The sequence below is a fragment of the Carcharodon carcharias genome, chromosome 4 (assembly GCF_017639515.1).
Source record: "Carcharodon carcharias isolate sCarCar2 chromosome 4, sCarCar2.pri, whole genome shotgun sequence".
NCBI lineage: Eukaryota > Metazoa > Chordata > Chondrichthyes > Lamniformes > Lamnidae > Carcharodon > Carcharodon carcharias.
Genome location: NC_054470.1, coordinates 205,386,968 through 205,402,163, shown reverse-complemented (window position 1 = coordinate 205,402,163; position 15,196 = coordinate 205,386,968). Strand labels below are relative to the sequence as shown.

The window sequence follows — 15,196 nt, the reverse complement described above, 5'->3', positions numbered from 1 at the left end:
TTAAGACGTGACTCAAGGCATGCTGAAGTTTAATGGACAAGTTGCCGCCATTCTTAACAACATGCAGCAAGCTCCTCCGTAGACATTAAACTGTCAATGCTGCTGTGCTTCATGGGGAGCTTCTGAGTGTCTGTGAAGTGTTTCCTTTGTCCTCCTTTGCAACATTGGCCATTTGAGAGTTGAGAGAACAGGAACTAGTGGGGAGACAGTGTCCAGATGGCCGAAAACTGTGTCCAGTCCATTGTGGTTGATTTTGCAGTTTTGCCTTAAAGATTACAGGTCTGATGTCAAGAAGGACACGAGCATTTGCTGTGTCCTCCAATTGAATCCCAAGGATGCAACAGAGGAATCTCGAACTAGGAGGCACACAAATAAGGGGTCTCCCATTTAAGACAGATGAGAAAGAATTTCTTCTCTCAGTGGGCCGGTAGTCTTTGGAATTCTCTTTACAAGAGAGCAATGGAGGCTGGGTCACTGAATATACTCAAGGCTGAGTTAGACTGATTTTTGATTGTCAAGGGAGTTAAGAGTTACAGGGGACAAGCAGGAAAGTGAAGTTAAGGACACAATCAGATCAGTCGTGATCTTACTGAATAATACAGCAGGCTCGATGGGCAACTGGGCTTCTCCTGATGCTATACCTTATGATCTCAAGATACTTATTATCAAACACTCATTGTGGTATTTTGTAGAAGGCCGAACTAGCACACTGCCACACTCAGTAAAACACTGCCTTGATGTTAAGAGCAGTCTCTCTCACCTCTTGAGTTCAGCTTTTTTGCCCATGTTTGGTCCAAAGCTCAAATGGTCAGGAGCTGAGTGGCCCTGGTGGAATCCAAACTGAGTGTCAATGAGCAGTTTATTGCTGACTAAGTGCCCAAGAACAGCACTGTCAGTGACCCCTTCCATCACTTTGCTGATGATTGAGAGCAGATTGATGGGGTGGTAACTGGCTGGGTTGGATTAGTCCTGCTGTTTGAGTACAGGACATACCTGAGGAATTTTCCACATGCCAGGTGGATGCCAGTGTTACATAGCTCTACTGGAACAGCTCTGGCAACAAAGACCATGTCAGACGGTCCTCTGGCTTTGAAAACCTCAGTTGGAATACCACTGGGGCTACAGGCTTTATTGTTCTTCAGCTGTTGCTTGTTGCAGTTCTCCTATCAATGGTGGTTCACCTATAGATTCGACCACAGGGTACTGGGGAATACCCTGGTGAATATCGGATGCCACTTTGGATCCATAGTTGAGTTGTTCACAATGTTCTTTCCAGTGTTGATGGATGACGTTGTCATAAGAAGAGAAACATCATGCGATGACTGCAGGGAAATTAGTCCATTTGGCGTTGGTTTATAGATGCCCTGGTGGTTTCAAAAAGGCTTTGCAGGTCATCTCAATTTCTCTGCTCCTCTCACCAATTCTAATCTGTCTCTCTCTGAACTTAGTGCACTCTGTTCTCTCTGGTCCGACCCCAACATTGTCATCAAACCCGCTGACAAGGGTGTTGCTGCTGTTGTCTGGCGCACTGACCTCTACCTTGCGGAGGCTGTGCGTCAACTCACAGACACTTCCTCCTACCTCGCCCTCGATCATGACCCCACCACTGAACATCAAGCCATTGTTTCCAGGACTGTCACTGACCTCATCTCCTCTGGAAATCTTCCTCCCACAGTTTCCAACCTGATAGTCTCCCAACCTCGGATGGCCCGCTTCTACCTCCTACCCAAAATCCACAAACAGTACTGTCCCGGTAGACTGATCGTGTCAGCCTGTTTCTGCCCCATGGAACTCATTTCTCGTTATCTTGACTCCCTTCTCTCTCCCCTTGTCCAGTCCCTTCCCACCTACATCCGTGATTCCTCTGACACCTTACGTCACATTAACAATTTCCGATTCCCTGGCCCCAACTGCTTCCTCTTCACCATGGACGTCCAATCCCTCTACACCTCCATCCCCTACCAGGATGATCTGAGGGCCCTTAGCTTTTTCCTCGAACAGAGGCCCGAACAATACCCATCCACCACTACTCTCCTCCGTCTGGCTGAACTTGTTCTCACACTGACCAATTTCTCCTTCAACTCCTCTCACTTCCTCCAAATAAAAGGTGTGGCTATGGGCATGGGGCCCAGCTATGCCTGTCTTTTTATGGGCTATGTGGAACATTCCTTGTTCCAGTCCTACTCCGGCCCCCTCCCACAACTCTTTCTCCGGTACATCGATGATTACTTCGGTGCTGCTTCATGCTCTCGTTGGGACTTGGAAAAACTTATTAATTTTGCTTCCAATCTCCACCCCTCCATCATTTTCACATGGTCCATCTCTGACACTTCCCTTCCCTTCCTTGACCTCTTTGTCTCAATTTCTGATGATAGACTGTCCACCAATATCCATTACAAGCCTCCCGACTCCCACAGCTACCTCGACTAAAGCTCCTCACACCCCGCTTCCTGTAAGGACTCCATCCCATTCTCTCAGTTCCTTCACCTCCGTCGCATCTGTTCTGATGATGCTACCTTCAAAAACAGTTCCTCTGACATTCCTCCTTCTTCCTTAACTGAGGTTTTCCACCCACGGTCATTGACAGGGCCATCAACCGTGTCCGGCCCATCTCCCGCGCATCCACCCTCACTCCTTCTCCTCCCTCCCAGAAACATGATAGGGTCCCCCTTGTCCTCACTTATCACCCCACCAGCCTCCGCATTCAAAGGATCAGCCTCCTCCATTTCCGCCAACTCCAGCATGATGCCACCACCAAACACATCTTCCCTTCACCCACCCGGCAGCATTCTGTAGGGATCGGTCCCTCCGGGACACCCTGATCCACTCCTCCATCACCCCCTACTCCTCAACCCCCACCTATGGCACCTCCCCATGCCCACGCAAAAGATGCAACAACTGCCCCTTCACTTCCTCTCTCCTCACCGTCCAAGGGCCCAAACACTCCTTTCAAGTAAAGCAGCATTTCACTTGCATTTCCCCCAACTTAGTCTACTGCATTCGTTGCTCCCAATGCGGTCTCCTCTACATTGGAGAGACCAAACATAAACTGGGCGACCGCTTTGCAGAACACCTGCGGTCTGTCCGCAAGAAAGACCCAAACCTCCCTGTCGCTTGCCATTTTAACACTCCACCGTGCTCTCTTGTCCACATGTCTGTCCTTGGCTTGCTGCATTGTTCCAGTGAAGCCCAACACAAACTGGAGGAACAGCACCTCATCTTCCGACTAGGCACTTTACAGCCTTCCGGACTGAATATTGAATTCAACAACTTTAGATCTTGAACTCCCTCCTCCATCCCCATCCCCTTTCCGTTTCTTCCCCCTTCCTTTTGTTTTTTCCAATAATTTATATAGATTTTTCTTTTCCCACCTATTTCCATTATTTTTAAATCTTTTATGCCCCTCCACCCCCACTAGAGCTGTACCTGGAGTGTCCTACCATCCATTCTTAATTAGCACATTCGGTTAGATAATATCACCACCTTCAACACTTCTTTGTTCCGTTGTCTGTGACATATTTTGATTATCTGCTCCTATCACTGCTTGCTTGTCCCTACAACCAAACACCCCCACTTCTCTCCCCCCATGACACACCCACCACATTTTGCCCCCGCCCCCCCCAACCTTAAACCAGCTTATATTTCACCCCTTTCCTAATATTCAATCAGTTCTGTTGAAGGGTCATGAGGACTTGAAACGTCAACTCTTTTCTTCTCCGCTGATGCTGCCAGACATGCTGAGTTTTTCCAGGTAATTTTGTTTTTGTTTTGCAAGTCATGATGGTGAGCATACTGTTGGATCTCTTGGGGCTTCTCTTACATATGAACACACAAGTCAGGAGTAGGAATAGGCCACTCAGCCCCTTGAGCCAGCTCCGCCATTCAGAAAGATCATGGCTGATCTGACTGTAACCTCAACTCCACATTCCTGCCTACCCCCGATAACCTTTCACCCGCTTGCACATCAAAAATTTATGTAGCTCTGCCTTAAAAATATTCAGACTCTTCTTCCACCGACGTTTGAAGAAGAGTTCCAAAATTTGGGTCAGAGCTCCTGCAATCTCCTCCCTTGCCTCCCTCAGCAGTCTGGGACACAAATCATCCGGACCTGGAGATCTGTCCACTTTTAAACCTGCTAACACCTCCAATACCTTGCCACTCCCCATATCAATTTGCTCAAGAACCTCACAGTCTCTCTCCCCAAGTTCGATACCTTCATCCTCATTCTCTTGGGTGAAGACAGATGTGAAGTATCCATTCAACACTCTACCGCTGGCTCCACCCATAGATTGCCCCCTTGGTCCCTAATGGGCCCTACTCTTTTCCTGGTTATCCTCTTCCCATTGATATACTTATAGAATAAAAAACAAAAACAGAATTACCTGGAAAAACTCAGCAGGTCTGGCAGCATCGGCGGAGAAGAAAAGAGTTGACGTTTTGAGTCCTCGTGACCCTTCGACAGAACCAAGTAGAAATAGGAAAGAAGTGAAATATAAGCTGGTTTAAGGTGTGTGTGTGTGTGTGTGTGTGTGTGTGTGTGCGGGGTTGGGGGGGTGGGGGGAGAGAAGTGGAGGGGGGGTGTGGTTGTAGGGACAAGCAAGCAGTGATAGAAGCAGATCATCAAAAGATGTCACAGACAACAGAATAAAAGAACACATAGGTATTGAAGTTGCTGATATATATCTAAACGAATGTGCTAATTAAGAATGGATGGTAGGGCACTCAAAGTATAGCTCTAGTGGGGGTGGGGAGAGCATAAAACATTTAAAAATATTTTAAAATAATGGAAATAGGTGGGAAAAAGAAAAATCTATATAATTTATTGGAAAAAAAACAAAAGGAAGGGGGAAGAAACAGAAAGGGGATGGGGATGGAGGAGGGGGGTCTACATTGGAGAGACCAAACGTAAACTGGGCGACCGCTTTGCAGAACACCTGCGGTCCATCCGCAAGAATTACCCAAACCTCCCTGTCGCTTGCCATTTCAACACTCCACCCTGCTCTCTTGCCCACATGTCTGTCCTTGGCTTGCTGCATTGTTCCAGTGAAGCCCAACGCAAACTGGAGGAACAACACCTCATCTTCCGACTAGGCACTTTACAGCCTTCCGGACTGAATATTGAATTCAACAACTTTAGGTCTTGACCCCCCTCCTCCATCCCCACCCCCTTTCTGTTTCTTCCCCCTTCCTTTTGTTTTTTTTCCCAATAAATTATATAGATTTTTCTTTTTCCCCACTTATTTCCATTATTTTTAAATATTTTTAAATGTCTTATGCTCCCCCCACCCCCACTAGAGCTATACCTTGAGTGCCCTACCATCCATTCTTAATTAGCACATTCGTTTAGATATATATCAGCAACTTCAACACCTATGTGTTCTTTTGTTCTGTTGTCTGTGACATCTTTTGATGATCTGCTTCTATCACTGCTTGCTTGTCCGTACAACCACACCCCCTCCTCCATTTCTCTCCTCCAACCCAACCCACCCCCCCCCACACACACACACACACACACACCTTAAACCAGCTTATATTTCACCCCTTTCCTATTTCTACTTAGTTCTGTCGAAGGGTCATGAGGACTCAAAACGTCAACTCTTTTCTTCTCCGCCGATGCTGCCAGACCTGCTGAGTTTTTCCAGGTAATTCTGTTTTTGTTTTAGAGCTTTTTCATATCCCCTTTTTGCTCTCATAATTGTTTTCTTAAGCTCCACCCTGCACTGTCTGTACTCCACTAATGCCTCCGCGGACTTGCTTCACTTGTACCTCTAAAAGCCTCTCTTTTCCTTCTCATTGTATCCTGTATATCACTGGTAATCCATGGTTCTCTGGGCATGTTACTCCTTCCTATCACCCTAGAGGGAACATGTTGAGTCTGCACCCTCCCCATTTCCTTTTTGAACACCCCCCACTGCTCCTCTGTAGATTTCCCCACAAGTAACTGTTCCCACTCTACTCTAGCCAGATCCTGTCTTATTTTACTAAAATCCACTCTCCCCCAATCCAAAACATTTTTTTGCAACATGTCAATTTCTTTGCCCATAACAAGCTTAAAATGTACCATGTTGTGATCGTTATCACTAAAATGCTCCACCACCACCTCAGCCATCTGTTCGGCTTCATTCCCTAGAATTATGTCCAGTAATGCACCGTCCCTTGTTGGACCCTGTACATATTAACCCAAAATTTTCTCCTGTAAACATTTCAAGAAAACCACTCCATCCAAGCCCTTAACATTATGTCTATCATCTTCCACTCATGTTAGTTGCAGCCACTCACCAAACCCGGAGAATCCCATTACAGCCCCGATATCAGGATCAGTCATTTTGATCTTGGCTGAAAACCAGAAAGCATTCATATCATCAAGAAAATCCACTACTCCCCAGAACTGCTCTCTCTCCCCCCCTCCCTTTCCTCCCTGCCCTCAAAGCCCCCACACCTTAATGTCCCCCATCCACGCACCCCATCTCATCATTCCCCACCCTACCCTGGACATGACTCCACTTCGGCCGCTTCAAGACCCAATAAAGACTCAAGAATTGAGACCCCTGCCCAGAGATTTAGGCAGCTGCTTAACCCCAGGCAACACACGCTCCTCACCATTTTACCCCCATCTCTCTCTTCCTCTTCCTTCACATGTCTTCACTCTCCATCCTGTTCCCTCACTCCTCCCCTCTCCGTCCACTCGACCTGTATAATCGCACCCCTCCCACCCTCAGCCCTCCACCGGGATGGGCAATAAATGTTGGCCTAGCCATTGATGTCCACATCACTTGAATTTAAAAAAATCCCTCCCCTCCTCCCTCACCCCTCAATCGTCCCTCCACTCACCCCCTCCCCTCCTCCACTCACCCCCTCCCCTCCTCCCTCACCCCCAACCATCCACCCACTTACCCCCTCCTCCACTCCCTCCCCCTCCACTTCTCTCTCCTCCATCTCGTCTCTTTTTTACCTTTTTCGCCCCTGAATTTTGATAATTTTAAAGCTGACGCTCAGCCGGAAACACATAAACTTAGGGAGCCGCGTCCACTTCCGGCCGGGAGGACCGGGCTCCGAGCGACCCCTCCGGCCGGGAGGACCGGGCTCCGAGCGCCCCCTCCGGCCGGGAGGACCGGGCTCCGAGCGCCCGCTCCGGCCGGGAGGACCGGGCTCCGAGCGCCCCCTCCGGCCGGGAGGACCGGGCTCCGAGCGCCCCCTCCGGCCGGATGAAACGTGAATACAGGAATAGCCATTGAACCCATGAAGCCTGCTCCACCTTTAGATCGGATCGTGGCTGATCACCTACCTCGAAGGCACTTTCCTGCACCATTTCGTATCTCTTCATGTCGTTAGTATCTAGAAATCTAGTGTCTTGAACGTACTCAACGATTGAGCTTCCACAGCCTCTGGGGCAGAGAATTCCAAAGATTCACCACTGCCTGAGTGAAGAAATCCCTCCTCATCTCAATCTTAAATGACCTGCCCCTTATTATGAGACTATGTCCTCTGGTGATGGGCTCATCAGCCAGGAGAAACATCCTATTTTTATCTACCTTGTCACGCCAAGTAAGAATTTTGTAAGTTTTAATGAGATCACCTCCTTCTTCAAAATTCTTGAAAATACAGGCCCAATTTCCTCAATCTCTCCTCAAAAGACAATTCCCCCCCCCCCGCCCCTTTCCAGGGATTAGTCTGGTGAACCTCAATTGCACTCCATCTATGGCAAGTACATCCTTCCTTAGGTAAGGAGACCAAAACTCTACACAATACTCTAGCTGCGGTCTCACCAAGGCTCTGTACAATTACAGCAAGACATCTTTACTCCTGTACTCAAATCCCTTTGCAATTAAGACTAACATGCCATTTGCCTTCCTTATTGATTGGACACCAACACCACCTAACCTCTCACCATTTAAGAAATATTCTGTCTGCTTTTTCCACAAAAGTGCATAACTTCACGTTATATTCCAATATGCCATGTTCTTTCCCATTCAAATAGCCTGTCGGACTGACAGGTGGTAAACTAGGGGGGAACCGCAGGGATCAGCGCTTGGACCCCAGCTATTCACAATATATATCAGTATTTGGATGAGGGAACAAAATGTAATATTTCCAAGTTTGTTGATGACATAAAACTTGGTAGGATGTGAGCAATGAGGAGGGTGTTAAGAGACTTCAAGGTGATTTAGATAGGCTGAGTGAGTGGGCAAATACATGGCAGATGCAGCGTAGCGTGAATAACTGTGAAGTTATCCACTTTGGTAGGACGAACAGAATGGCAGAGTATTATTTAAATGGTGATAGATTGGGAAATGTTGATGTTCAAAGGGACCTAGGTGTCCTTATACACCAATCACTGAAAGCAAGCAAGCAGATGTAGCAAGTAGTTAAGAAGGTAAAAGGTATGCTGGCCTTCATTGCCAGAGCACTTGAGTACAGGAGCAAATAAGTCATACTGCAGCTGTACAGGACCTTGGTGGGACCACACCTGGAGTACTGTGTGCAGTTTTGGTCTCATTACCTAAGAAAGGATATACTTGCCATTGAGGGAGTGCAGCGATAGTTCACCAGACTGATCCCTGGGATAGCAGGATTGTCCTATGATGGGAGATTGGGCCGACTAGGCCTCTACTCACTGCAGTTTAGAAGAATGAGAGGAGATCCCATTGAAACATATAAAATTCTGACAGAGCTGGACAGATTGGATGCAGGGATGATGTTTCCTCTGACTGGGGGTCTAGAACAAGTCTTAGGATACGGGGTAGGCCATTTAGGACTGAGATGAGGAGAAACTTCACTCAGTGGGTAGTGAACCTGTGGAATTCTCTACCACAGAAGGCTGTGGAGGCCAAGTCACTGAATATATTTAAGAAGTTTGATGCCCTTGTGACTCTGGATGATAAGCTGTTGACTTAAACATTTTTATCTCCAAACTGTTCATCACTTCCTTAAGCAGTTGTGACATGAAATTTGAATCCTGATCTGATTGTATTTCTTTTAGTAAACCATATCTTGTAAAGAAATTTAGTCAACTCTTCCATAATTCTCTTTGTTGTAATATTTCTCCAAGGTATTGCTTCAGGAAACCTTGTAGACACATCCATTATTGTTCATGAGTTCTGATTTCTACTTTTAGTCTTACGGAGGAGTCCTACACAATCAATCATGGCCCTGGTAAAAGGTTCTTCAAATGCTGATATTGGAATTAAAGGTGCCGGCTTAATCGCTGCTTGTAGTTTCCCTATCACCTGACATGTATGACATGTTCTACAGAATTTGACTACATCTCTTCGCAATCCAGGCCAATAAAAATACTTTTGTATTTTTGCTTGTGTCTTTCTGATTCCTAAATGTCCCCCCATTGGAATTTCATGAGCTATCCTCAGGATCTAATTTCTATATCCAAATGGTATGACAATCTGATGTGCTTCCCTCCAGTTTTCATCTGCTGAAACCTGATACGGTGCCACTTCCTCATTAAAACAGTACCCTTCATGTAATAACATTACCTGATCGAGGTACATAAAATTATGAGGGGCATAGATAGGATAGATAGGAAGAAACTTTTCCCCTTAGTGGAGGTGTCAATAACCAGGGGGCATTGATTTAAGGTAAGTGGCAGGAGGTTTAGAGGAGATTTGAGGAAAAGTTTTTTTCACCCAAAGGGTGATTGGAATTTGGAACACACTGCCTGAGGGGGTGGTAGAGATAGGAACCCTCACTACATTTAAAAAGTATCTAGATGAGCACTGTGACTCTATGATTCTGGAGTACACTCTGCCTGTTTCTGAGTAAGCTGTTTGAAAAAACTGTTTTATTTGCATATCCTTTTTGTGATACTCTACCAACTGCCTTGAGATAAATACCTCAGCTGCATTATCCTCCATTCTTTCTTCCTGAACAATGTTATCAAAACAGTATCAGCTAATTGAACTTAAATACCTTCTGCCTGCCTTTTAATTTCCTGTTCTTGTTTCAACCTGTGAGCCTGTGATCTTGTTATTATGCAATCTGGAAACAATCCAGGATGCTCCTTCTGCAGCACTTCTGTTGAGAACACCTCTACAGGCTGCTCAACCAGCATAGGCATTACCCACATCTGTGGCCCAGTTATATCATTGTCAAAAATAAATTGAACCCCTGTGATGGGCAATTTTCCCGAACAGAAGAGAGAGCACATCCTGAGTGGGGCACAGCCAGAGTGGGTATTTGGATTTGGTGCAAAGTGGGAATTTGGTGCATAGGGGATGAGGTGCTTTTTGCATTTTTTCCTTGCTATCCAACTTCTTAAATCTTCAGAGTGTGCTGCAGCAGGAGAGGCTACAAGGGAAAGGAATCACTGGTAAGTAGTGGGTAAGGTATTTACTACTTTAATTGTTTATAGTTTAAGATCTTTTTGTGGTTTACAGTTTGTATACTCTATCAAGGATCAGGAGAGAAGGACCCTAGAGTAATTGACTTAAAAGATTTAATTTAAAGGGATAAATCATGGCAGGAGAGCTCAAAGCTGTGGTGTGCTCCTCGTGCTCCATGTGGGAAGCCAGGGTCATTTCCAGTGCCCGGGACCAGCATGTGTGCAGGAAGTGTGTCCAGCTGAAGCTCCTGGAAGCTGGGGTTTCAGAGCTGGAAATGTGGCTGGGGACACTGTGGAGCATCTGTGGGTCTGAGAGCATTGTGGATAGCATGTTTAGAGAGGTGGTCACACCGCACATGAAGGGACTTGAGGAAAGAAGGGAACGGGTGACCACCAGGCAGTCCAAAAGGAACAGGCAGGTTGTTCAGGAGTCCCCTGGGGTCCCGCTCACAAATCGGTATTCCATTTTGGAGGCTGATGAGGGCGCTGGTTCCTCCAGGGACTGCGGACAGAGCCAAGCTTCTGGCACCACAAGCAGCCTCTCTGTACAGGATGGGAGGAAGGGAGGAAGAGCAATAGTAATAAGGGATACTATAGTCAGGGGAACAGTTAGGCGCTACTGTGGCCATCAACGTGACTCCAGGATGGTATGTTGCCTCCCTGGTGCCAGGGTCCGGGATGCCACTGAACGGCTGCAGGGCATCCTGAAGGGGGAGGGTGATAAGTCAGAGGTCATGGTACATGTTGGTACCAATGACATAGGTAGAAAGAGGGATGAGGTCTTGCATCAAGAATTCAGGGAGTTAGGCAGTAGACTAAAAAGCAAGACCTCTCGGGTTGTAATCTCTGGATTACGCCTAGCGCCACGTGCTAGTGAGCTCAGAAATTGGAGAATAGCACAGATGAATATGTGGCTTAAGAGTTGTTGTAGGAGGGAGGGTTTTAGATTCCTGGATCACTGGGACCGTTTCTGGGGAAGGTGGGACCTGTACAAATGGGATCTACATCTAAACCAGAGCGGGACTAACATCCTTGTGGGCATGTTTGCTAGTACTATTGGGAGGAGTTTAAACAAATTTGACAGGGGGAGGGCACACAGAATGTTAGCAGAATAAGGACATATCATAATACAGTAAAACAATCAAGTCAGAGGGAGTAAAGCTGCAATAAGCTTCAAGGGAGTCAGGGAAGGCTGGATGGCCTCTACTTTAATGCCAGGAGTATTACAGGTAAAACGGATGAGTTAAGGGTGAGGATTGACATGTGGAATTGTGATATAGTAGCCATCACTGAGATGTGGTTGAGGGAAGGGCAGGATTGGCAGCTCAACATTCCGGGATATAGAATCTTCAGGTGAGAAAGGGGAGGGGGTAAAAGAGGAGGAGGCATTGCATTATTAGTTAAGGAGTCAGTTACTGCAGTAAGGAGAAATGATATCTTGGAGGGGACATCAAATGAAGCTTTGTGGGTAGAGCTTAGGAATAAAAAAGGGGCAACCACATTATTAGGTGTTTATTATAGACCCCGAGATAGTCAACGGGAAATTGAGAAGCAAGTACATGCACAGTTTGTGGAGGTGTGTAAAAACAATAACAATAACAATAGATGATTTCAACTTTTCCCACATTAATTGGGATAGACATAGTGTTAAGGGCTTGGATGGAGTGGATTTCTTGAAATGTGTACAGGAGAACTTTTTAGGTCAATATGTAGAGGGTCCAACATGGGATGGCGCAGTGCTGGACCTAATTCTGGGGAATGAAGCTGGACAGGTGGCTGAGGTGGTGGTAGGTGAGCATTTTAGCGATAGCAACCACAATATGGTACAGTTTAAGTTTGTTATGGAAAAAGAAATTGACAAATTGCAAAAAAATGTTTTAGATTGGGGGAGAGTGGATTTTAGTAAAATAAGGCAGGATCTGGCCAAGGTAGACTGGGAACAGTTACTTGTGGGGATATCTACAGAGGAACAGTGGGGGGTTTTCAAAAAGAAAATGGGGAGAGTGCAGGCTGAACATGTTCCCTCTAGGGTGATAGGAAGGAGTAAGAAGCCCAGAAAACCATGGATGACCAAAGATGTTCAGGTTAAGATGAGAAGGAAAAGAGAGGCTTTTAGCAGGGACAAGGGAAGCAAATCAGCAGAGGCGTTAGTGGAATACAGACAGTGCAGGGTGGAGCTTAAGAAAGCAATTAGGAGTGCAAAGAGGGGATATGAGAAAGCTCTGGTTGGTAAAAGTAGGGAAAATCCCAAGATATTCTATAAGTATAGCAATGGGAAGAGGATAAACAGGGAAAGAGTAGGGCCCATAAGGGACCAAGGGGGCAATCTATGGGTGGAGCCAGAGGACATCGCTAGAATGTTGAACAAGTACTTCACATCCATCTTTACCCAAGAGAATGAGGATGAAGGTATCGAACTTGGGGAGAGAGACTGCGAGGCTCTTAAGCAAATTGATATGCGGAGTGAAAAGGTATTGGAGGTGTTGGCAGGCTTAATAATGGACAAATCTCCAGGTCAGGATGATTTGTGTCCCAGACTGCTGAGGGAGGCAAGGGAGGAGATCGCAAGGGCTCTGACCCAAATTTTTAATCGCTCTCTAGCCACGGGGGAGGTGCCAGAGGATTGGAGAACAGCTAATGTGGTTCCGCTATTTAAGAAGGGTTGAAGAAATAAGCCAGGGAACTACTGGCCAGTGCGTCTCATGTCAGTGGTAGGGAAACTATTGAAGAAAATTCTGAAGGAGAGAATCTATCTCCACTTGGAGAGGCAAGGTTTGATCAGGGATAGTCAGCATGACTTTGTCAGAGGGAGGTCATGCCTCACAAATTTGATTGAATTTTTTGAGGGAGTGACCTATTGTGTAGATGAGGGTAGTGCAGTTGATGTAGTTTATATGGATTTCAGCAAAGCCTTTGACAAGGTCCCACATGGGAGACTTATAAAGAAGGCAAATGCACATGGGATACAGGGTAATTTGATAAGGTGGATTCAAAATTGGATTAGTTGTAGGAGACAAAGGGTGATGACAGAAGGATGCTTTAGTAACTGGAAGCCAGTGTCCAATGGCGTACCACAGTGATGTGTGCTGGATCCCCTATTATTTGTCATTTATATGAACAACATAGATGATTATGTGGGGGGTGGGATTAGTAAGTTTGCGGATAACACAAAGATTGGCCGGGTGGTTAACAGTGAGATTGAGTGTCTTGGACTACAGGAAGATATAGATGCGATGGTCAAATGGGCAGATAAGTGGCAGATGGAATTTAACCCTGAAAAGTGTGAGGCAATACACATTGGAAGGAGTAATTTGACAAGGAAGTATTCAATGAATGGCATGACACTAAGAAGTTCTGAGGAACAAAGGGACCTTGGCGTGTGTGTCCATAGATCTCTGAAGGCGGAGGGGCATGTTAGTTGGATGGTGAAAAAGGCATATGGGACACTTGCCTTTATCAGTCGAGGCATAGATTACAAAAGTAGGGAGATCATGTTGGAATTGTATAGAACCTTGGTGAGGCCACAGCTGGAGTACTGTGTGCAGTTCTGGTCACCACATTATAGGAAGGATGTGATTGTACTGGAGTGGGTGCAGAGGAGATTCACTAGGATGTTGCCTGGGATGAAACATTTAAGTTATAAAGAGAGGTTGGATAGACTTGGGTTGTTTTCGTTGGAGCAGAGAAGACTGAGGGGCAACCTGATGGAGGTGTACAAGATTATGAGGGGCATGGACAGGATGGATAGGGAGCAGCTGTTCCCCTTAACTTAAGGGTCAGTCACAAGGGGGCATTAGTTCAAGGTGAGGGGCAGGAGATTTAGGGGGGATGTGAGGAACAACCTTTTTACCCAGAGGGTGGTGACAGTCTGGAATGCACTGCCTGGGAGGGTGGTGGAGGCGGGTTGCCTCACCTCCTTTAAAAAGTACCTGGATGAGCATTTGGCATGTCATAACATTCAAGGCTATGGGCCAAGTGCTGGTAAATGGGATTAGGTAGGTAGGTCAGGTGTTTCTCACATGTTGGTGCAGACTCAATGGGCCCAAGGGCCTCTTCTGCACTTTGATTGTGTAATTCTGTGATTCTGTGATACTCCAACAATCACCTCACCTGTTTTACACTTACTCTTTAAATTTACCTTCCACAATAGAATAGGTTTAGCATCTCCATAAATCCTACTTATTATCATTTGTTCCTACAATACTCCCTCTGAACAGCAAATATCACATTAAGAGTTGACTCTCCCCTGTGTCTCTTAACATTTTAACATCTTTACCTACTCCACCCTGTACACATGGAAAGACTTTCCCTTCACATATAAAATCTTGAAACATTTCTGCAACCTCTCCTCCAAACTCCCTTGGGTAAAATGATAACACATTCCCACTTCTTTACCTATCACTGATTCTTCCTGTTTTACCTGTACATAAACTCTAGTTTTTCCTGTCTCTGTACCTCAGAACCCACAGTATTTTTGCTTCCAGAAACTTTTTTGCATACCAATAATCCCTACAGATTTTCCCTGTAATTTCCAACACACTGACTTGTGTGCTCAACTCTATTACAATGAAAAAACCTCAATTTCTGAGTGTCCCTCCTTTGTAGTCTGAGAAAAAAACTTCCTGAGAATTTCCACCTACTCCTTCTCTTCCCTGACTATCCACCTTTCTTTCACCTTCCTGCTTTCTATCCTTCTCTGATTTAAAAGGGCAACGAAGAAAAGGTTTAGATCTGTGAACTAACTCAAAATCATCAGCTATCTCGGCTGCTTGTCTTACAGAATCAACCCCTCTGTTCCTCCACATGAGCTCTCAAGGCCAAAAGAATTGAATCTTTAAATTCTTCCAAAAGAACTATTTCTCT

At 45.9% G+C, this 15,196-nt stretch overlaps 1 protein-coding gene across 1 annotated transcript in view; it reads right to left on the bottom strand.

The window, feature by feature from the left end:
• Positions 1-7,111, bottom strand: part of LOC121276697 (WD repeat-containing protein 70) — a 152,949-nt gene extending 145,838 nt beyond the window's left edge. The window contains exons 1-2 of the mRNA XM_041185241.1: positions 6,953-7,111; positions 6,280-6,336 (exon numbers count right to left, since the gene is read on the bottom strand). Coding sequence (XP_041041175.1) covers positions 6,280-6,325 — 46 coding nt within the window. The 5' untranslated portion in view covers positions 6,326-6,336; positions 6,953-7,111. The remainder of the gene's footprint in view (positions 1-6,279; positions 6,337-6,952) is intronic.
• Between the last annotated feature and the right edge of the window lie 8,085 nt (positions 7,112-15,196).